The following is a 25,163-nucleotide window of genomic DNA, read 5'->3' on the forward strand; positions in this document are numbered from 1 at the left end:
ACCACGTATTTACACACTGAATCAGCTCTGTCTACCCGCAGACACACAACAATAATCAGGCAACCAAACACAAATGTGCATACAAAAATGCATGCATGTGCACACACTTGTATACACACACACCCTTTCCCAGCTGTGCTAGATATAGCACAAGTCTATGCATGTCTCTTTATTCACAGCGTACAAACAGCATTCCTGTTTCCAAGGGCAACAGGACACTAAATGAGAAGGAGAAAAAATTCAGACAAATACTTGATAATAGTCTCTCATGTCAGCTCTTTGAAAGACAACAGCATCTACAGTGCACAGCTGCTGACCCAGATCCTGAATCTTCAGGGCGTGTCTCGAGGAGAGGATGTGACACAGGGAAAGAAGAGGTGCTGTTGTCAAGGTGGTAAGGACCTACAGGAGGTGGATAACCCAGCTACACCATCCACTCTACATCATGATTGGGTTTTTCCATGGCTTACAGTGACACCTGGCCTCCAAGCATCCTGCCTCACTTCCTGGGCTGAGCCAGATGTTGCTACGTCTGTCTCTCTCACTTTCAATGGCAAAGTGACTTCCTCCCAGCATGAGCTCACCGCTGCTCTCTCTGCCTGCAGATCAGAGGGCGAACAGGGCAAGCACGACTCACTCTGAACGTTTGATGTCATCATTAGGAACTTCAAGGCCCCGGCCAGCCAAGGAAGAACCATCCCCCTGCCTTGTTCTGGGTGACTTGAAAGCAATTTGAAGACCTCTGCCAAGATCACATGCAACATGGTTTGAACAGACATACGGAGAAAATGTTTGGGTAACAAACAATGGCCATACAGATTTAATTAAGGCAGTGTTGATAAGAGAGTTGCTAAATTGGGGAATATATATATATGCAAATAGGGCAAAGACAGAAATTAAGTTGACACAATATTCAAAATAAGTGGTTCTTAAAATTACAGCAGCAATCACTGCACTCATCTTCGATCTTTCTGATATTCCCTTGTTTGTTATGGCTTGCATTAAGGTTTTGACAATGAAATGATACACATTGGGATTTAATTAAAATAAAAAGACATACAAATGTGTGAAAGACACAAGCAATGCAGATGTTCGTAAACACCATTTTTTTTAGTCATGAACCATCTGGTTTCTTATCCATCGATATCAGGATACTACAAACTCTTACTGTAAATCTACTCTTCACATTAACTTTCTAAGATATTTTTGGGGACATCTATTCCTTTATTGGACAGGACAGCTGAAGAGTGACAGGAAATGTTGGGAGGAGAGAGCGGGAGGTGACCTGCAGCAAAGGGCCGAGGTCAGATTCAAACTATCGTTCTCTGCGATGAGGTCATAGCCTATGTATGGGGCAAGCGACATAACCACTACCAGCACTCCCTTTCAGTTGAAATTTCTGACAAGACCATAACAGCAACAAAAAACTCAGCAACTAGTATCTGCAAGAAGACAACAAAATGTAAAGGTAGGAACCAAGAACAGAGCTAAGAGAAGAGTTAAAACTGGACTTTAACAGATCATGCGGCAGAAGTAAAACTCCAAATAAATGCCAAAAGCTGACCTAGCGTCAACGAAATACATTACAAACTACCTGAGAGGAGCATTATGGACACACATGATGTTGAAATCATGATGCCAAATCCTGTTTCAGTGTTTCGACACTTTGATTACATAAGTAAGATTAATATGCATACAGCAGGAGGTTTGACTGACTTTAATACACAACTTGTATTATTTCATGCTCTAAATATTCGCTGGATAATTACACTGAAAGAGAAACAATCATTTCTTTGACACTGATATATCTCTGTCCAAACAGTTGATCAAAGCCTCGGTTTATATCTTAAAGCAAAGGAAGGCTTCCAACTAAGACATAAAGCTATTGGCGCTGTCTACTCTCCCTGATCGTCACTTACTGCACATGTATGAAAGCAATTAGAAGCAAACCTCATCACATCTACGGAAATTACAAATCACAGCGATGGCCAAGAATGAACACTGTGCATAAAAAGACTGTAAATCTTCCAACTTCTTGCAAAAGAATTCTTTGGTGAAAAATCGCTTTGTTACTTTGAACTCATCGCAGCATTACAACATGTGAATATTAGCTCTCCTGAATTCATGACAGGCAGCGAGAATGGTTGGAGCTGAGCCTCTTGACCCAGATGACTTGGAGAGGAGGCACGCTTGGAGCACAAACAGCGCAGAGTCAAACAAGCCAACCAGGAACTGGAGGTTGCTCTGAACTCTGAGCTGCTGCTGATGCTGTTCATAAACCACGCTGTTAATATAAGCCAATGAAATACTCTGCCAAACAAAAATGCGAGGTGTGCTTTGAAGTTTGATGAGAGTGCACTGAGTATGGGGCAAAGTTACATGGAGAAAATGGCTTAGTTGGTTTTATTGAAGTCCCCGGAAACCTTTGTATTGTGATGGCTTGGAAAACAACATTGTCCTGTAATCCAAGTGTTGACTGTGTCTCGCCCACTTGGAAACAGGAGCCTCTTAGATAGACGGGAAAACTCTGGATTTATCTGATTGTCCCACTCACCCCAAACAGTTAAACACACAGACACACAAGCATTGACCCAGATCTTCAAGAACTGTTTACATCTTTCTCCATAGCCCACTCTCCATGACGAAGCCGGCCTTGTGTTTATGTGAAGCGCTACACTGTAATGTAAGAGTCACAGCTGATTCACTCGCTTACAGTTCAGTCTCTGAAGTGTTATATCTATCTTCCCCCATGAAAAACAAACATATTGGTCAGCTACAGCTAATACATTTCAGACAGAAAAAAGGTCTATATCTTCTGAACTTACAAGTTGGCAAGAGTTAAGGGATCGTGGTATCAAAAAGTGTTTCTTCAGCATTTAAAGCTAAGTTCATTTTTCATTTGATTTGTTTAGAAAACCAAATTCTGAACCCACATCTAACAGCTCTGATTATTGGCTTTTGGCAGCTAATGCAGAAAATAGACTAATATGAAGAGCTTGTCTGGTTGTTGGACCGAGTCATTTGGCTTTGAACAAACTGTCTAAACAAGACAGTCTGACAGCAGGCAGAAGTGTCTGGCATGAGTATCCCAGACTGGGTCACACTGAACAACCTGATGGCTGCCAGCCTTGCCACTTTCCCTGAAACAGTTTTCTTTGTGTTGGACTGGATGAGACTTCCAGAGTGACGAGTGGCAAACCTCTGGAACCATTGGTGGGTTTACGACAATCAACACACCAGTTTGTTTCATCCCACAGAGGAGAAGAAGGTCATTTTTCTTTTTATTTAAACAAAATGTTTAATGGTTCCATTTACCTCTTTCCAACACAGTGTCAGCCAAAACCAGCATTACATAAGAACTGCACAGAATTAGGGCAATTTGAAACCTACTCTCCAAATATAAATTTAATGATGGCCGCCAAAGACCAAGTGTAAATCAAAGTTTACACTCATTCATCTCAGTCAGTGGAAGTGTTAAAGACTATTGTAGAATTCAAAGCTTGCGCTTGGACATGCAGACCATTACTCTAACTGGAGGCAACAGAAGAAATCTAAAAAGAATTGTGCTAACAGCAGCCGAAACAAAGAAAACTTTGTGTTGGAGAACCACTGAAAACATTGCTGGCAACAAAAGAAGGGAGATTTATGAGTGTGTATGGCCCTGCGCTTTGGCACCAAGCAAACTGGACCTATTCCAATGTTTTTTAGGCTGCTAGAAATTTGGGTTGAGAATATACTTTCACAACTTTTGGAAATGGTAGATTTAAAAAACAAAAAACGCTCATTTCACTGTTTAGGTCTTTTCTCCAGAAGGTCTAGGCAAGCCAGATTATATGTTGTTCAACATTTCCATGGATCCACACACAGCGACATCTGACGATCAGAATTGGCCTGCCTTGAATGTTTGAGTAATTTGCTAGTTGATAATCAGTCACTTCAACTGTTGATTCAATAGTGAATTACAAAATGCTCTGCTATCCATGTTGCAGTTATAGCAGTGAAAAAACGTGCTATTTTAGCTGAGATGCTCCTTTTAGTTCTCGAAGACTGCAATTCAAAACTGAAAGCTTTAGAGCGTTTGAAGCTAGTGAGTTATTACAACACGGCTAAACGGCCTCAAATGTTGTACAACAGTGACTACTGTAAGTAAATTATCACGGTCAACACTCAACTACTGCTGTCAAAAAAAAGAGAACTGTATAACCTCCATCTGTCAATAATCACCCGCAGAGGATGTGAATTCTAAGTGTAAATAGCCAAATAAGTACCACTGTTGTTGCCATTTGACTGTTGTTCTGAATGAATTGCTTACCAATCTTGTGTACAGAAAACTTCAATGATAATATTTTGTAATTTGGATTAAAAAAAATTCCAATCATTTGAAAGTCTGTACACAGATCATAATTTACATAGTTAAATGTTTTTTTGTGAATTTGACTCCAGTGTCGGAGTCACTCCAGGAGTCACTGTTAAACTGGGAAACACCTAGAATGGTCTTAAATAAAAGAATCTTCCTTCTCTTGGTATTAATTTGAGCAGGGTCAGGAGGGAGATGTTTTTCAGCAAAAAGCTTAACAACAGATGTTGCTCCATATTTCACAGACTAAAACTTGCAGACAGGAACGAGAGTGCAGACTGTTGAATCTGGTCCCAGGAGGTGTTATTCAAGAACATTAGCAAAGACAGACACACTTGACTCTTGTTCATGTTTTGCTATTCAAAGCCCAACAGTGTTATGAATCTCATTGACGTCTGAGACATTAACTAGGATGTAGCTGTGAAAAGAGAACACATTTTGGATTAGCAGTACTGATACAATCAAAGGCTGAACTGGAATCCTGTTCCAAGAATGACTTTTATGCTTTAGAATTTGATTTTACCAAAAAATCAGCCTTAATATTTGATATTTGATATGAAATATATTGCTAATAAGATATTTTAATTCCATTATATTTGTACAGAATGATGGGGTTGGTGCCAATGCTAAGCTACATCTTTGCGCAAAGGGGGCAATGGTTTTATTCAGAATTTGGTTCACCCCAACAGCATTGGTGTAGTTTAAGAGGTGAAAGGAGTCTCAACGGCCTGAGAAAAACATAATCCTTTCTTACCCAGTCAATGCACCAAACCATCTGCACCAGCAGTGGTCAAACCCCGCTGTGGTCACACAACTCATTCCTAAGGCTTTATGCAAAACGCCCTCATCCATTCATCACTCACCACTGAGGTCCCTGTGTGTTTCTTTCAATAAACTCCTGAGGTTTGAACCTTCGCAAACACCAATAAATAAAACATCCAATCCCAAGGGCATTCCCACTTTATTGTTGTCGTGTGTTTCTCATAGCAACATGAATGCAATAATGTGGTGGTGAAGTTTGTATTTATTGGAAATTCGAAAATAACTCAACACTCAACCTAAATTGCAGCTTTTTGTAAATGTTTAATCTTGTGGAGTAAATATTTTGAACTACTTTGGCTATTCTTACAGCTTGTTTTGCAAGTTAATCGTGAAGGTTGCATGTCAACTTTTGTTTCACATGGTTAAAACCTGTAAAACTCTTCTTGTTGTTGATAAATATCAATATTTTGACATGTCCGGAAATACAATTTTCTTCCTCTTTCTTGCCCAGAGCTGAAGTTGATGCAAGCATGTCTGTATGCTTATAGTGAAAATTAAGTCACAGCCAAAAGCAGAACAGCTGAGCTGAGCATAAAGAGCAGAGATGGGAAAAGAAAGCCTTGATAGTTAAACAGAATCAGTTATTAACACTGATATCATGCTTGTTTTATCCCAACAAAAATGTCAGTGTGAGAACACATTTTTTATTTAACTGGTTTGGGGAAATAGGTTATTGGTACTGATAACTAAGTGATGTCACCTATTTCATATTTTCAATTCTAACATGACAATGGTTTGTTGTGATCTAAAACTAGATGCAACATTTTTCTTCTCCCTTGCAGTGCTTTTGAATAGTGATCTTTATATTTTCAGAAAACAAGCTTTAATGTGAGAATGTTCCTTTCTTCAATTATACAATAATACTAATAATCCCTAATAAACGTTGGTTGTAAAATGTGTGCAAAGTACAAATAAATTCTCCACTCTCTATCCCTGATTTCCGACTCTGTCCACTGTCCTATCTCACCATTGAAGGCATAAAAAGCCCAAAAATAAATCTTAGAAGAAAAAAAAGTAACTCTACAGCATCAGCAACAGAAAAACATGTGTAGAAAGATAGAGATAACAAACAACTGATCTGATTTGATTCTTGGATAAATGACTAATAAATGAATACGGCTATCTTCTCCTACTCGGTGAGAAGTTAATATGCGGAAAACCAACCTTAAATGATTAAATTAAGGCTGAAATCAACATGGAAATGAAATTAAATCATGCCAGTTGTGCCAGTGGCCCACTGTGTCCAATACTATAAACTAAAAATAACAGGAAAACACCAAGTCCAAGAACCATAGCTCTTCAACAACAAGCTTCTTTCTCCTGAAACAAGGACGAGTTCTTCTCAAGTTCTATATGGCTGCATAAGGCCTAACATCAGTGTGCAATTAAGACCCAGGCTCTCTTTGATAACATCTCTAGTCATTATGACTCGGATAATTGTGGGTCCTGGCAGAATATTTTCCCCTTGTGAAAATCTAGGGTGTGTCTGAGGGCTTATCGCACCAGCCAAAGAGGCTGGATTAAATCATGTTCTCTCTGTCTGGATGGCCTTCCAGGAATCCCGCTAGTAGCAGCCAGATCCTGGGTGAACTGTATCAGAGCCGAGTTGGATTGAATCAGAAAGCTTTTCTTTTTTTTTCTGCCCTATGGGAATGAAGCTTATATCAGAGCAACAACTGGGCCTCACGTAGAACTGAAAGCAAAAAAGATTCTGAAGAAATGTATTTAGCAAAGACTATCATTTAGTTCGCCCGTAGTTAAACTCAGACAAAAGAAAGGATGAAGTTCCGCCTTATTTTATAAGGTATTACGTCCACCGTTGCCTGCATGAAAACAGATTTTCTGTAAATTTGACCTCACTGAGGTTTTCAGGCACTACATGATCAAAACATATGACTACTGCCGCCTACTCAATCACAGGCCAAAAGCTGTGAAAAAAATAGTTCCCTTTGTTTCTCTGGGGGGCAGTAGTAGTGCCAATCTGTCTGTTTTGACCTCAGCATTCAAAAAAGTTGGGGTTTAAAACACTAAGAAGTCCAAAAAGGCCTGATTCAGGATGGAAGCAAAGCAGTGTGGTTGCTGTGGTTCAGGGGTCTGAATCAAAACGCCTGAAGCCATGGTGAGCTGAGAGGCCATTCAATACTCTTCAGTTTATTGTCGTTGTTCTGATCATTCACTTAGTAAAATGCCACAAGACAGGTCAGCAGGAAGAGCTGTTACAATGTGCTGACTGAGGCTATGCTTAGGCTGGTCAGTGTCATATGTCAAACTACTCGACAGAAGCCCAACAGCTCTTCCAACAAGAGGGGAGAATGTGGACAAGGCTATAATGTCATTTTAAAAGTCCATTTGAAATTTGGATATAAATTGCCGTGTGTTAAATATGTCCTCGCTAGATGTGTGTTTGCACCACAGAATTTCTACATCCTGACATCCAACTGGATAACACGTTTCCACACAGAGTCATACTTTGCTAATTCAGGCTTTCAACACCCAAGACCCGTATCTGGGAGATGTCCCTGATTGATGCTGTCTCCATCTGCCAGAGCTCTGTAGCAGGAGGCTGGAGTGCATTCTGGAATAGTCACCCTTCTTCCTGTAACTGCTGTACAGTATTTGTCCCTCAGACAGCTGCATCTGCACAGGATGATTATAAGGACTTGGCTACGGACACCGAGCTCAGACAGTGTGTTTCAGACGGGGCTTTGGAGAGTTTGGATGGAGAGAAAGACATATCTGTCCCACGCTGAGTGCTGAGTTCTCTATAGTCCTTTGTTCCCTCTGGCCTAGCAAGAAGCCGAACACTCATGGGGCTCGTTTGGCTCTGTGTTTGTAGAAAAAAAAACAAAAAAAACTCACCAATTCCTCCTGGCTCGGCTCAGTCATTTTCACCACTTTGTCTCGTTCAAAAAATTTGTTGAATTTAACTCGCCTAATTTTCTACTATCCTATGTGATGCTAAATTCAACTTAGCCTAACTTAGCATGATGCACATAAAGAGTTCACGTAAGGACAAGGTGACCTCCACAGCTGAGTCTGCACTCATTTGATGTTGAACCCACAGTAGCTGAGGTACACGATGTCCCCCCCCACACCACATAACCATGGAAGGGGATGTCCAGCATTGCTCTGTAAAGCCTCATCCAAGTCATCACAAGTGAAAATGCTCAGCTTTGGGACCGGGGTCAGGGCAGACATGAAGTTTGTAGAACCAGTATGCAAGACAAACAAGGTGACTTGACCACAAGTTCAAGTTTATTCATACTACCGTCACAAGGACACAAATCACAGCTCTAGGCACCCTGTCACGCCTGGATGAGAAACAAGAACGATCCTGTTAAAGGGAAAGCACAGCACATCCAACCTGTGGGAATTACCCTGAACTTTACCCTTCTTTGCTACTTCAGCCCAACTCCCCATCTGCAGGCCTCCTCTGTTTTGGCAGCAGCCAAAAAGGGATACAACAGGATGATTCTGGACATGTCCTCTTTGTAGCAAAGGAGTCTGCCAGGTGGTACAGTCGGAAAACTTTCCCAGGATGAATGTTCAGAGATACTGTATATATTTGTCTTAAGAACACACATATCTGATCACAGTCAAAGTCATCAAGAGAATTAGAGAATGGAAAGCTACTTTAGGATCTGAAATACTCTTTTAATTTATTATCCTCTCAAGTGAGTAATGAGAAACCTTCTGAGTGAATTTCCATCCCCGTCTTTTAGTGCTTACGATCATATTTTATTTAAGCTCTGAGCTACTGCTATACTTGATACCTCAGATTCTTCAGTGATCATCACTAAGACCAAAATTGGTGATGATGGAATGATAATATTTTTACACAGGTGCTGAGGTGACCTGTAGGTTTTTTGACAGTGGCTCCCGTCAGCGCCGGTGGTGTGGTTTGTCTGGAGTGGGAGTGAAAGCAACCAGTGATCCATGATTAACATGGAGAACTCCCACTATGACCACAGTTTCCTCTGAAAAACGGCTGTGTGGCTATGTGCAAAGCCTTGAGTCAACAAGCCACATAACCGCCAGGCTGATTATTCACCAGGCAAACGCTGAAGTCTGATATAAGCATAACAGTTAACGCAGAGAAAGTTTAATGCATCACCCTATTAATGGTCGCACTGCTCCACGTCACGGGGTGTTTTTGTTTTTCTTCACCATTTCAATATGTTACTGGGTGGGACCAAATTTGTAATCATTCCTGAAGCAAATTGTGCTTTGCAAAATTTTACAGCAATTAAATTAATGTAATGGGCCAAGACATTGATGCACTGAAATTAAATTTGAAACAGTTCAAATAAACAAACAGTGGTGATAAATAGGGACCCAGTGATTGCCCGTTCACAGTTCAAGCTACTTCAGTCTCCATTCTTATAACTAGACTCAAGTATCTAGATGTATATTCTATTTACTTCAATGTGTGGAATAATTTCTATAAGCCAACAATAGGTAGGTGCCAACAGCCTCTGCTCTACAGCTGCTGACGCTTTTGATATTATTGTGATCCATTTTTCAGAGTACCGATATGAACCCTGACTCCTTTGAATCGATTTTTAACTGCATCACGATTAATCTTTACCTCCCTAGTAGGGTTTAACTGTGGTGGTCAAGGACTAGGTGGGGCACAGCTGTAGTTAAATTAAATGATAATTTGTAACTGATGGTTGAATTTTAAAATGATGAAGACAAAGTCCCTTTATTTATGTGGTAAACAGGCAACTACCTGCACTTCTAGAGGACTGGCAATTAACTTACTGGCCTTTAAAAACTGAAAAGAGGCAGTTTGATACGGGTTGTTGTTTCAAGAACTGATGGGATGATGAAATTATGAAGGAATCCTGGAATGCTGATTTCACAAACAGCGATCAGTTTGAAAGTTTATCAAAACACTTCGCAGTGGTTTAAAATACACATAAATACGATTTTACAAGTCTGGAAAGATATTACAACGGCAATTCATTCTGTGACTCAATGATCCACATGTAAACAGCGAAAAGTGCATTGTTCCTGATGTGATGTAATTCTGCCCTCACACATTTCTGATTGGCCCACATAGTACTTTGATGGATGTTGTGCAGTTTTGTTTTTTTTCAGCCAAGGTTTAGTCAGGTTTAACTATTTTTGGCAGGATAACGCTGTGTTTTTCTTTTCATTTGGATGCCTCTCATTTGACACCCCACCACTTGAAACACAGAGGCCTCATTGAAATGAAATAGACTGTGTTGAGTTGATTATCCTGTAGAGGTGTAACATTACACTCAGGAAAAGTTTTGATTGGTTTTGATGAATGGTGCACTTTTGTTGCATCAAAAAACTGTGGAGTTGTAACACAAGATTTTTCAACTTAAAGTGCACCATTATCCGCAAACTTGACCCCAAGACCCCAAGTCAATTTCTGTTCTCTATAACACAAGATCATAATCGAGAATTCAGTGCATGAACTAGCTATCAAATCCACATGCTAAGCTCTGCAGCAAAAGCAATGAGCTGTATGCAACATCACTGCAAAGCTCTGTTATCCAGGTATCTGCTTCCAGCTGTGCTCAGTCTGGTTATGTAACAGAGACCAGAGAGAGATGACCTTTGGAGGGACAACCTGCACACTGCACACACATCCTGCTCTGCCCTGCTCTGTTTCCTGCACAGGCCTGATGTCAGAGAGCGGTGGGGGTATAGAGATGATATGAAGGACTCATAGGAGGTGCTGAATACGTCCTCTGAGCGTTATCGCAGTTCCAGCTTAGCCGGGAGTGTTCAACATTGGCCCTGACCTTCAAACTGGGAGCTGACAGACGAGCTGTGATCTACAGGATCTGCTGCTGACGGGGGACAAGCCCTTCACTATTGCTGAGCACAGCGCTCACAGGAAACACTGGTCTTACAGTGAAACACATAAGGTCAGAGGAGGAAACGGTTATTTGTTTGCCAGCTGCATATAGGATGTAACTTTTTTTTTAATTTGAAAGTTTTAATCCTGTAGAACTGGCAGCTGGGACGTTTGGGAGACAGTTCAAATGGTCAGAGGAGAAACGGAAGACTCCAGACAGGAATACAAGAAGAGGGAGTAGGGTGTGGAGTCGTATTCCCATGCTCCAAAATCCCACTGAACAGAAGGCTCCTCGTATGTTTTGTCCATCCCAACAAGACTTTTTTTTTTAAGACTGTCAATCAAGCTTTCAGTGTAGTCAGCAGTAAGCGATAAAGGACTTATAGCCAAGACTTCCCCTTATAAAACTTGCTGTTGTTTACAGTCCGACTAGAAACTGGGGAGTATGGAGCTGGAATTTACAGATGATGTCAAAGAGTGGATTTTCAGCTGGACTAGCAAGGGAGCTGGGATTGCATTACAGCAAATTGTGTTTCACAATCCTTTGCTCTTCTCACAGATTGTTCACCAGTAACAGCAAGTTGCCAATGAAACCACTGTGGATGATACTACTTGCACTGCGAAGAGAAACCAGAATGTTTCCGACAACAAAAATAATTTCAGATGCTTACAGATTTTAAAACTATAAATTTGCGGGATATAATAATTATGTTTGAACAGACGGATTTACATCTATGTCAGTAATGTTCTAAAAGAAGACAGATTTGACAAACCTTCAAAGCATCATGATGTTTGAATCTAATGGCCAATAATTGTTTCAATGTTGGTTATGCACTTTTAGAGCTCATAAATTCTAAAATGTTATTTTGGTTTACCATCGAGAATGTGCGAGAAATAATGGCAACTTCAAGACCAGGGGGTCTGTTGTTGCTCAAATGAATACTGGTGTGTTTAAAAAAAACAGCTACTGACAAAGTTACACCAAAGAGACGAGAGACTAAAATATGAACAAAAACAAAATTATTTTGCTGGCTACCATGGAAACAGTAGAAATATGTTGAAATCCTCGTATTTGGTTATTGAGATAATGGTTTTATAAATACACTCATCCTCTAACAGAGTTACCAGAACAACATAGCTTCTTGTTGCTCAATCAGAAATCTAGTCTCTCTAGCTGCATGTTTGAGGTGCTGACCTGCTCAAAGATTTAAGAATCATCTTCACTCAGATGTTGAAAATCCTCTTAATATTGACCGCAGACACTACATCTTTCCCCATGTGCTGACATGTGCACACAGAGCGGTTTCATAGCTTCGACTTCTCAGGCAAAGCTACAGGTACTGGAAGCACAAGTTTGATTCATTAAAGCTTATATACTGTCACTTGATCTTGTTCAGCTGAATATATATATGACATTCTCTGTCTCTCATTAACAATTTCTCGCATTATCATTCTTTTTGTTCTCTCCCTCCTTGTCAGTCTCATTCCTCCTCTGCGTTATTCCTTATTCTTGGCGCCGCTTGTCAGGCTGGGTCAGTAACAGGGTGCTGCTGACATAACACGTCAAGTCCACTCCAAGAAAGACATATATAGTTCCTCACACCTTCTCTAGTAGGGGGAAATTAAAGGAGACTGGCTTGGTGCTGCGTGTTCAGGGTGGCCTTTAACTCCCTCGAGTGAATAAGTGGGGGCAAGACCAACATGATCTATCTCAGACCAAGCATCTGTCCTCCCTGCTCCTCTTCTTACTCTTTAATTGAGCCTTGGCTCTGGCGTTGTCTCACTCAATGTGACCTCACATTGCTCGTGCTTTCCTGGCTTTAGAAACAGAGGAACCTCAACCCTGATATATGAAACCAAGACTTGCATCCACCACCTCTCCAGGGGGAAAAACTGTTCCACCCCAAAAAGATCATTCTGGGCTGAGAGAATGCAAAACATTCGCAGCGGCTCACGGGGACTGATTTTTTAAATTACACAAGCACTCAAATAGATTCTTGGACGTTTCAATAAAGGAGAGTCAACTATTTCAATAATTGTTTGGCTGATTTTAAGGTGAAGACATGCTAAAGTTTTGGCAGAAGTTTTTAGACTGTCCGGAAAATTTGGTTACAAAGACTAATAATTAGATTAGTCTGGGCTGCATGCTTGGAAATGTTGCGCTCTAGCAGAGGGAAATGGCTCATCTTGAACCTTACAGTAACTCTTAGTAACAGTTACTCAGATTCAGCCGATAAGTCCACACAGTCATAGTAGGGGCATTTGTGACTCAGTACCCCTGTCTGCTACTGACAGTGTTTTCTCTTCCTATTCTGACTCTGATGTGTGACTCAGGACACAAACCTTCTCTGTGAGTCAAGAACAAAGCAAACATGTGCAATGCAACTGTGCAGCCTTTAGAGGGCTTGTATTGATTAGAAGACTTACAATGACTCCACATTAATCGTACGAGGAAGGACGATGTATTAAAACTTCTTTATGAACCATCTGCCAAATCACTTAGTTAGAGTTTCAAAGAGCTACCAAAACATGTGGGGGCTCTGCTGGCGTAATTCTATAACACCATCCAAAAAAAGAAAAAGAAACCATGACAATTAGCATGATTAGCACCATAAACGTCAGCTGTAATGGAGGATGTTTAAGCAGTTTGGTCAAGATAATCACCCAGTTGACAAACTGGCTTAAAAGCGTTTGGTGCAAAGACAAATTACGGTAATTTAACTGACTGTGTGCAGATTAAAAAAACACTGGGCCTGAGTCCAAATGCAACAAAATTTGACAAGATAGTCAGAGCCTGTAAGCAATAACGATCCATCAAAATAGTCCCGGAAGCAATTATTCCCTTCTCGTACCCTTGATCAAGAGTATGGTAAAGACATTAATCAAGGCAAAAAAAATAATTCCAACAAGACTGGAACTAAAACGGTCAGAGTTCATGCCAAGAAACTATTAGGCCTGTCTGATTAGCAGTCTTTGGAGAATTTGCTGACAGAGTCCTTCGTCTGAGCAATTATTAGTTGGATACATTATAGTCGCAGTTATTCCAGTAAATCAAAGTGCAAACTCAGATGTTCAGAGCTTAATGAAAATACAATACAGCTACTTTATTTTCATAGCAAACAGCATAGGGTTAATACTTCTGTCGGGTAAGTCATGTTATACTTTCCACCGTTTTAAAGATTTAGTGTGGAGCTCTTTCAAACACGGCAGCAAAGCAAACAAACTTTATTTAGTATTTGATTTACTTAGAGCGTTTTAAACATTTAACATGTGACACCATTCATCTGGTTTGATTTATTGCAACAATAAACAAACTAGCAGTAAGCAGGGATGTAAAGAACTACTGTTTGTTAAAGAGCATTTTATATTTATTTACTTTTTGTACAACTTCCTGAGATGTAAAGCGTAGCATTCACTGGCTTAGACGCTACGTTGACTTTTATTCAGACCATCCTTGTGAGGGTAAAACTGAGCACACAAAACAAGAATGGTACGCAGGTAGGTACAAAACAAGGTTTGTTGTTGCAAAAATGTTTTTGAAATAACCTGTGCATACTCATTGTCACATTAGAGATCTAGCTAACAAGTTTGCCTCCTGACATTTAACAAAACCTAACTGACAAGCTAGCTAGCACTGAGGACTTTTTTTAAAACCCTTTTCACATTGTCTATTTCAAATAAATATAAAATGTCATGCATACAAATGCCAGGGAGGACTAAATTATGTTAAGATATTAGAAATATGCTACAATGACTGACAAGCACTAGCATTTGAGCTAGCAGCTATCAAATTAGCATTTATCACTTGATAGTTTCTTAGCTGTTTTGCTTACTTGCTACAGAGGTAAACAAATGAACCCTACAAGTAGTCTCTTAGCAACTCCTTTTTTGTGGAGTCGATGAATTACTTATTTTTGGAGCCATCCATATTAGGCAAAACTGTAGGCTCCTCCTGGCTATTATAAGAATTTTTAAGGGATACACAGCTGCTTCACTTACACAGGGTGGACAGTCTGTCTGGTGGTCGCAGGTCGTGGGGTCTGGACCTTGTAAGTATCAATGGCCTGCCTTTCTGAGGGCCTTCTCCGTGGTTGGTCTTTCTGGAAAGGGTTGGTTCCGGGTTGAATGCGCCTCAGGCTGCCTCCGTCACGGATGTACACCTGCTCCGGAGCCGCCTCCTCACAGCGGGGCCCCTGGAAGCCGGAGCGGCACACACAGGTATGTGGGCGACTGCAGGAGCCTCTGTTCATGCAGGGGGGCTGGCAGTCAGCTGAAAAGAGAGAGCACAGATGGAGATCAAGTTTTCAGCAGGTCATGTCAGAGCACAAGCCCTGCATGTACCGTATGAAGGAGCAGTAGCAGAAATATCTTCCCCTGGTTTAAACAACAGCGCTCACTTTAAAATGATTCAATAACAGGTACATTAGTTTCACATCTCAACCCTTTTCTGTCCTTTTCAGACAGCCTGAAGGGGCTGTCATGTTTGATTTCTCTTGAGTCTTTAATAGCCCTGTTTAGTCTGAATGTTTTTGATGACTTACATTAAACCCTTATCCAATTTCTCGCTAAGGTAAAGCCTACACTCCAGCTAATTGCAGCCAGCATTTCTATACGGATTGATTTCCTAAAAGTACCTTTCATAACTGATCTGGTATCCAGTGTGTGTTTTTTTCTGTAACACAGGAAGCTAAAACGGTAATAACAGAAGGAGGTCATGAAAAAAATGAGTGAATGGCAAAAAGTTGTTGCTGAAGTCCAACTGCAAATAGACAACCGAAATGACCTGTATCTTTTATTTGAAAAACAAAATGTGAAGGGGCTTACTGTACTTTAAAAACGAATGTGTGCATAATATTTATCAACAGTCTGATAAATACATAGAGCTGAGGTCATTTCTTGGTCATGGAAAAATAATCTGTGTTACCCCATATACTCCATCACAGCCCAGATACTCGAGCACTGAAAGACGAGCGGCATGCAACTTAAAGTAAACGAGGTCTCAATCTTGTGGCTTGAATGTATGTAGTAGACGGCACTTGGGGGATTTATGGCGTTGTCCTTAAACAGTAAATCAGGCCACTGGTCTGTGGTGGCTAAAGCAAACAGTGGCACTCTGTCAACACGGCTACGGAATGCTATTGACACAGATGCTGTGGACACTGACAGCTTGCAGGCAGGAACCCTGCCATGGCACTTGGCAGTGAGGAGTGCTGGCGGTTCGAAAAGGGCCGAACTTGGTGCGAACAGCACTCTACCTGCTGCACATTTCCTGTTATTGTGATACAACTCAGACTCCGGGGCCACTTCATGTTTCTTTAAGTCTTGAGTGAAAGCAATCTGGACCCTGAAAATACTCTTTCTGATGACATGAGCTCAAAGCGACCGGAGGGAACAGTCGCTTGAAATGTAACTTCTATTTCCACAGACATATACCACAAAATACGTTTTAGTTCTCTTCATTCTTATTGAAAGACCACTTGCATGCATCATCAGCCTACGGTATGATAAGAAAAACAAATTGACGAAGATTAAGTATCAGACGATCATTGCTTCCTACTGCTTTGGGCTGAAGCAAATTTTATTTAGACCAACTTTATCACTCAAGCATTTTGTTTAAACGACCCTTAGGAAAATATAGGCCTTTTTCTGATGGAATATAGACATTTTAAGACGTGTGGTTGTAGATTTGTATAACTTGGTATGTGATATGAATTTTCCATCATGGGATAAAAAAGGAATTGCATGAGTTCTGTTTGGCGAGGGCTTAAATACATCATCTAACTAAAGTACAGCCTGGCTTGGTGCCGCCCCCTTGTCCTGAGTCTGTTTAACCTCAAGTTTGGGGATAAAGAGGTTGATCCAATAGGCTAAACTTCCAGTGACATAATGCTGCAGGGGAGAACTTGGTAATGTGTTAAACTACATATTCTAAATAAACAGTCTGAGGAGAAAGAGACACAGCACAGGGCGGAAAACTAACAAATAAATGGAGATTCCCGGCTGGCTTATGCGACGGGATATGTGTTCATTCCTGTCACGTGTGACTTGAGGCACAGCAATGACACCAGACAAACATGTCGCCTGTGCTGACAATAGAGAGAACAGGTCAGTGGATCGGGTCCTGGCATGTTGCCCCACATGAAGCCTGTAGCGTGGCCGCAGCGCACACTGTCACTGCTTGTCTGTGTTGTCTCTGGGCCCTGCCTCTGGGCTGTTGAACACATTGTCACAGTAATTGCTGTCATGCAGATTTGTCTTCACATCATTAAAACTAATTGCCTCACATTCCATCCATTTTGCAAATATGTGCAGCAATTATTACTTTGGGCAAGTAATAATAAAATGACAATCCATCGGAAATAAAAGAGGAGAAATGACAAACATTCCTGGCATTACCACTTCAGCTTTAATTATGACTTAGACACACTGGCCAAGTTTTGGGAGTTTGTGTCCGGATCCAGTCATCTGAAAAGAGGACGCTAATAGAATGTTGTTGGAGGCAATGAACCTTCCAAACAAACATGCTGATACAGACAAATCAGTGAAAAAAACACATTATTAATATAGAAAAGTATTTTTCGTAGGCTAAAATTGAAGTTTGAAACATAGGTATAGTTTTTGTCTTGTGGTTACAAGTATACTTTTACCCATAGTATTCACTTCAGGGTTATCTTTTACTTTTCTACTAATGCAAACTATTAAACAAGATTATTTCCATTGTCAGAGCTCTTGATTCAATTTGAGGCAATCAAACGGTAATTCTGTACCTATTTAAAGCAACTCAAGGCATTAAGTCTGGTATTGTGTTAATTTCTCTAGCGGGTTCCATTTATAAGCTCAAGTTTGCGAGTGGGTCTTTCGAGGAAAAATCTCCCCCCCACACTCCCTCCCTCCGGACTTTCATTTCCAACTTAGGGCTCATTTCCAGTCCATTACAATCCACCAGAGATCCACCTTCCCCTCTCTCAGCCTCAGAGTAACAGAACCCATCAAATCTTTACAGTCCTTTCATTCATCCAGGGGGGCAATCTGAAACCAATATATGACATTTCTTTAACATGCAGTGAAATCTCTCACTTTACACAGGTCAACAGTGCTGCCAGAGGTAACTTGACATTTTTGGAAAATAATATTGATAGTGAAAGCATAATCGCAACAATCTTGGACCCCTTACAAGCTGAGCACATTATGCGCCATTATGAGATTTAGAAGCCGGGAGCTGAAAAGGCTGGATTAGGAATCTTTTCAAACCCTGTAATTGAGGGACAGGAAGTTGGGAAATAGATAAAATATCATGTGATATCATTGGTACATCATGTGACCTTTGTCTGGATGTAGGAGTGTGGCCATTTTTTATACTAATTTAATAGATAATGTAAAGGAAATGTGTGAAAAAAGTGAGTGAATGTACATGCATGTAAATGTAATGACTTTTAAGAAAATAAAGCCTTGAACTACTTTCAAAAAATATTGAATTGATACAATTTTGCATAAAACTGTGCAGAGCATGACTGACAAGTCTAAGAATCTTGTGACTGGTAAACCTCCTGTGATGACAGCATGAGCTTCTACTCTTTTGGAGTCACCACCTAACCAGATCTAATGAAATAGGTCAAGTGGTGAAGATTGTGGGAGGCAGCAGGGAAAGACAAGCTTCAAAAAAAGTTGCCTCTAACCGGACTTACTATTCACTGAAGAAGTAAAAATTGGTCTATTGAGCAGATAATACAATTGCTTCTTAATGCTAATCACTTCAAGTGAGTGTTGATCTCTCTAAAACATGTGATTTCCACATGATTGCCAGTACAAGTGTTATCATCTCAGGCGTGCAAAGTGCTAACTTTGCTGTCTACAAAATAAGTGCTTTGCTGTAGTTAAAGTTCAGAGACTTACTTCTCTGTTGTTCTAACCTGATACAGAATGGAGGGCTGCCTTACGCTGTTTCGACTGATCCTTCATTTTCTCCAAGTGTTAAATCTTACAAGGGTAATATTTCATCAGATTAAGGTGCAACTGTCGTGAATGCACATTTTTCAATCACAGTGTGGGTTTTAGGAGGGTTTTTGGGTTAGGAGCTTTATTCTCCAAAGCCACCTCGGCTCTGTTGGGGGATTTTGTTAACCTACGGCTGACCCACGACACTGTGTACATTACTTTAAACCACACTATAGCGTGCCTCCACCACACCCCTCAGACTCCAACATTCAGCCTCTAATGAGCCACATGCTAGGCCGCTCTGTGGAGGATATCTGGATGTGGGGGCGTGTGCCCACAACTTGTAAAGCTGACTCTGTGAGACGTGGTGTTCGTCGCGAAGCCAAAAACCCCATCCTCCTGAGGGATCACATCCCAACAACTTCCATATGGTCTTTAAGCAGGAGGGTGCTGTGATATATGGTCAATATATGCCCTAACAACACTGCGGCTCAGCGAGCGTGTGTGTGTCTGAAGGAGGCGGGTGCTTGTTGTAACTGTTGCTTTTAGCAAGCACATTTTTGCTCTAGGCCTACTGTTTAAGGATCTAAGAGAGTATTTTTACATCATGAAAAAGGAAAAGCAAATATTGACTTATACTTTTCAACAGGGCCACGTTTGTTCTACTTATCGCTTCATTTTTTCCTGTATTATAACAGCTCATGAACAAAGAAGTACAAATAAACAAGAGAGAAATTCTACAGGAAGACGTTTAGGGTCCAGACGTTGAGTAATTCTTCATTTTCACCACACTTTCATCTATGGCAATTAGAGAAACATGTGGCGCAGGAGCCTGCAACAGGACCCAATTGCAAGTTACAAACAGACACAGCAGCTGGTGCGTAGAAAGCAGCACTCCTGGTTTGTGAAGACAAACCGAGAGCGAGCTGTCCAGCCGCCGTGTTAATGACGGGTTCTGGGATGATGGGGTGTATATTGATTACAGGATCCGTCTAATGGCCCATAACTCTATACAGGACTGCCAAAAGTGAGTTATGCCCCTTTACTGTGAACTGTGCAACCCCTACAAATCCTCACATGACATATATAAAGCTGACGAAGTCTCTGCGGCTGTCTGTGCCGCGGTAATTTCCACCCCGGCTCATCGCAAAGACGTCACAAAAAAAAAAACACTAAAACATTTGGAAACCTCCTCCTGTTCTTGTAAAACAGAGCATGCTGCTGGGAAGTCTTGGTTCTCATCAGTGTTTGGTCCTTTTCTTAAACCTTATGTTGCAAGTCATGTTTCTATCCTCATCTTTTCCATAGTCAACTCTTTGATGGACGCTGCAAAATGATTTAATAAGTGAGATTCTCTGACTTATCATAAAATGTATCATATACTTCATTTTTTACACAGGATACTGACTCATCATATCAACAGAAATGAGCAGAGCTACTCATGTCCTGGTGAGTCAGTGGGTCATGGTGTGCACAACATCATGTGCCTGAAGTTCATGACCTCAAGCTGCATGTTTAGTACTACGCTTTAAAGTGTAAATGCCGTAAGCCCCAAACAATGCAGTTCAAACACTTGCTGTGCGCAATCAATCTCTTTGCTACCATTGAAAACACAAACATGTGACTGGTGTAGATAAGAGCAATTATCACGGTTCTATTGATGTGCAGATACCCTTAAGCCCACATCTTGAAGATTTATTATCTGAACACAGAGGACGGCAGCACAGTGCAGTTACAGTAAGATCAGATATATGCAGATTTAGTTGTGTGGGAGGGAGGTTAACAAAAAGCAAACCACTAGAACAAACGTCATATTTGGGTGCTGATTTGGAGGTCAGAAAATCATCACTTCTTGTCCTTGATATTTTGCCAGCTGCTTTGCACATGTTGTTGGAGACAGGAGGACTATTAAAAAGCGTTTCACAAACACGATTTAGGGTAAATAGTGTGAAATGAGGTGAAAATCATACTTTTGCTATCACGCTATTATTATTAAATCCACATTTTTGCTGGATTTGACATCCGTGAAAATGTCTCACTAAAAAGCTAAATGAAGAGCTTAAAATGACTAACATTGCTGTCTCTCAACCCTGGAGTGCTCTAATCCTACTCAAACTTCACCGGGGTCATGATGGTATCAGGGAGACGTGCCCGATGGTGAATCTTTTGTTTGGAAAGAGAGGGCCAGTTACCTTGCGGTGGCAGATGTAAGCAGAAGAGAGATAAAGAGAGAGTCTTTCTGCATGAGGAGATATTTTCAGATTGGGATGGGGCCCTGAGCGGCACAGCAGGCCAAAGAAAGCTGGAAGGCAATCAAAAAGAAACTCCTCTTCACCGCGTCTCACTGTGTCAATCACCAACTGCTTAAGAGACTGAAAACAACTTTATTCATCCACGTGAATGATGCACCTTTCATCTGCAGCTCTCTAAGACAGCAACCGTTTTAAATCAAGGGCCATCTGTGTGCCTTTTTTTCTTCGAGGATTTGTCTGCTTGCTGTTGGCTTTACTTGCAGCATGTTGCCATATGTAGCCTACCGCGTGCTGAGGGTTTAAAAAAAAAAGAAAAAAAAGTGATGTATAGTGTGGTGAAATGAATTCCACAGCAGAATCTGAACGCAGGCTACACTTCAGGGAGTTCTATGAGCTCAGGTAAAATGTAAAGCCAGTTCCTGTCTGTGCCACAGGGAGTCTTTCACCCATCGAAAGTGCTCTATATAGTCCTGTACATTCACTCTGTGTGTGGTAAACCATGCCATTAATCCAATTACAAAAACAGCCATGTCATCTGGAGGAGCCAGAGCAACGCTACATAACTCTGATATACAGTGACCCTGCCAGTAGGAGCTATGCTAACATGTAGCATTTTTTTTTTTTTTTTACACATGAGCAGCATGACTCTATGGATGGCAAAGTTAGACTGCAGACTTCTCCAAGACAGTCTGGCAGCAGACCTCCACTGTCAGCTCCGGCCTCCACTACTTTCCAGTCCAGATTTAAATATCTTGACAACTTTTGAATCGACTGCATTGAAATTTGTGCATAAGACACAACTATTGAACACAAAATTACGGATTTGAGAAAATAGAAGACCTTCAAGTCCAGCTGAAGATTAACTGCCAAATGTTGGCTCTTCCCTGATCTGTATCTCAGCATAAATATATTTATTAAACAATCCTACAGGCTTAGCTGTGCTTTGTGTTTAGTGCTTGTGGTAATCATGGTTAAGAACATACTTTCTAAATATCATCATGATAGTGAGGAACGTTTTAGCAGTCAGCTCACACCACAGTGTAGAAACTTATTAAAACTTCACAGAGCTGCGAGCATGGCTGTATGCTCTTATTATCTTAGCTGACTCTATCACATGGCTTGCCAAAAAAAAGCCCCTTTAGCTGTCTGTTTGAGTCCTCCTTCTCATATCCAAGAATCCATTTACATTCATTTTGAGTGACACCTACATTAAAACGGGCAGAGATAATAGTTAAGCATATGAAAGCAGATACAAAAGAGAAGAGATCAAATATGAATATGATCTTCAGAAACACCGGCTTTAAAAAAGTCAGTTGTTCTTTTGTCATTAAATGTTGTAAACAAAAACTTCAAAACAGTCATTCTACACGGATGTACACATCATGTAATTGGGGGTTGCTGTATTTATCCTAAAACTTGCAAAAAGTTCAAACTTTCATCCTAATTCTAAAGCAAAGTATCTAACTGTTTTGGAAACAGATTTTTATGGGCATCCCCAAAACAAACCTATAGTACAGATTTCACTGAACTAACATGCTGTTTTTCCCTTCTTTATAATTACTGTCATGTGGACAACATTCCCACAGCCTACCATTAGTGGCATATTTTATGATTTCGGTTGATCTACTGGTGAAGCATCGTATTCAATTCTGTGAAAATGAGTGCAAGATTTTGTAAAAGGCTTATGATAATTTAGACATTGGACTCCCATCTGCATGAAATTGTCTTCAGTTCCTGTGTTAATACCAGCAGCTCCAGTCTTCCATTATAACTCAGACAGGACTAATGCTGGGTTGTGAGTGGGTGAGGCTACAATAACCATCTTCTTCTTCTTAGGAACAATATACTTTTTGATGAACAGATGTGAATTTCAGCACAGAGGGGAATAAGTGCTGACCCAGAAACACAAGATGCTTCATTTAGTTGTATGGTAGCTTGCAAGTCAACAGATGGAGGTAGAGCTGGCTCACACCTGGACCCACTTTACCAGCCCAACACATCACGCACACACCTTTGATTTTTGTCCATCATTAATACAATTTCTTTTGGTCATAAGAACCTTTCATCTTTAATTACAGAGGTTAATATAGCCAGAGGGGAATAAACATGATGCAGCAGTGGAAATGTTTGGTTCTTCTTTATGGATAAAAGCTTCCTAACACACAACTAGGCTATTTTCAGCACATGGAATTTGGGTAAATATACAAACAAGTCTGCAAACAATCCATCCTGAAGTTGAAAACCGAATCACTCAGTACCAAACCCTTCAGGACGTAGGCAGGACCAAATCCTACTAGAACCAGACTCATGGAGGCCCAGACAAAGAGAGTTTTTCGGAACTTTTCTTAAGACCTGTAAGCGCACTCCATGGACAACAATTCCTGTCATATATTTGCTCTGAGCTCAACCCACTGAACAAGGAGCAATTGTCAGGATGCCATAATTCTAGCCTTCAGTTGATGCCTACAGCTGACACTTTTAATATTAGTTATTACCTCAATCCTTTCAGCGTGAATTTCCTAGACGTAGCTCACCCACGTTATGTTTGTATTTTTCTTCCAGCAGACAGGTTTGTTCCTTTTCTTTCCCCCACTGTGAACATGTTTTCTCATGCTGCCATCTCCTAATAAAGCAGCCCGGGTCTCTGGCAGGGACAGAGTAAAGATAGCCTCAGCCTGCTTTCCTCCATGGAGGTCTTACGTGGGGGCTTCCAGTCCCAGCTCCAGTCTGGGGCCTTTGTGTTGGCAATTTGCCGGCAGTGGGGCTTCGCTCAGCTGATGATAGCACAGCCTCTAGTCAGACCTGGGTGAGGGCCAAGCTGTAAGAGGGTCCAGATGGTTGGACGGACCCTCAGTCTGCTCAGATGCACTGTCCTACTTGTTTAACATAGCAGTGTTAGACTGGACCTGTTACTTTCTGGCACATTCAGAGTATTTACCCTTATAATTTGGGTAACTGCAGCTCTGTGTTAGATGTAATTTACACCTCAGTAAGTGTGCCTTTAGCTGGGACTTGAGAAAAAAATCGGAGAAGGAGATCTAATATGAAGGCTGCTGGGTCCAATCAGCTTGTTGTGTAATCTGGTGGCTGCAATGTGTGCTAACTGTGTTTGCATGTGTGCTTGTTGTTAGGGAGATAATTAGTAGAGAACTGAGAAAAAGAGTAAACAGAAAAAAAAGTAAAGATTGAGTAAAGGAGGATAGAAGTCTTTGTAAGTGACTGAATGCCAGCGGCTACTGCTTTTACAGCACTCGTAACATTTAAAGATAACTCTATCTAAAAAGCTCCAATTCCAATGTGTTATTTCAGACTGCTGCAAACAATAGCGGTCTGGTCATAAACGTGAAATTGAAACATGACATGCAAAGAGTAAATCTGGTGTAAGCTGCAGCCAACTGGGCCCCTTACAGGTCAACGTTAAGACTCTAACATACTAGCCCAGTTTCTACGTCTGCAGATTTAACAAGTTGAAGACAAGGATAACAACGCAGTAAAGATTCAGAGTATAAGAAGTGGCTGATTATTGATCCAAAGCTGGTGTCTTTTTATTCTACTTTAAATTTTTCTTAGCATGGTAAGATATTTAACACAGCTGTGGTAAAATAAATGAAGAAGCATGTCCCACCCATAATTAGGGGCTTTTTCTTGTGTCAAAAAGAGACGAGTGCTAAGTGGTGGTAATTTTCATGTGAGGATCGCACATGAAAAGAAAAGGCAAACACCACATGACCAGCATAACCATGAGGACAATAATACGCTAAGGAAAACTTTCATTGGGCAATTCAACTTGACAGGATGGTCATTAGTCGCCATTTACTTTGTTATTTTTTAAGACTGTGTGCATACGTTTGTAAAGCCTCTCTGTCTGCGGAGTGTACCAGTTCAGGAAGCTCTAATCATGTATGTCAGTGTAAAATACGACACAAAGACCTACGTTTTAAAATAGGAACTGCTGTTGTTT

The 25,163-nt window shown here is 40.8% G+C and overlaps 1 protein-coding gene across 2 annotated transcripts in view; it reads right to left on the reverse strand.

Moving 5' to 3' along the window:
* LOC109981360 (latent-transforming growth factor beta-binding protein 2) overlaps positions 1 to 25,163 on the reverse strand; it is a 90,449-nt gene that overhangs the window by 61,523 nt on the left and 3,763 nt on the right. For both annotated transcript variants that reach the window (XM_065966439.1, XM_020630108.3), the window contains exon 3: positions 15,015 to 15,285. In XM_065966439.1, the coding sequence (XP_065822511.1) occupies positions 15,015 to 15,285 (271 nt within the window). The remainder of the gene's footprint in view (positions 1 to 15,014; positions 15,286 to 25,163) is intronic.

The sequence above is a fragment of the Labrus bergylta genome, chromosome 18, assembly GCF_963930695.1.
Source record: "Labrus bergylta chromosome 18, fLabBer1.1, whole genome shotgun sequence".
Taxonomy (NCBI): Eukaryota; Metazoa; Chordata; class Actinopteri; order Labriformes; family Labridae; genus Labrus; species Labrus bergylta.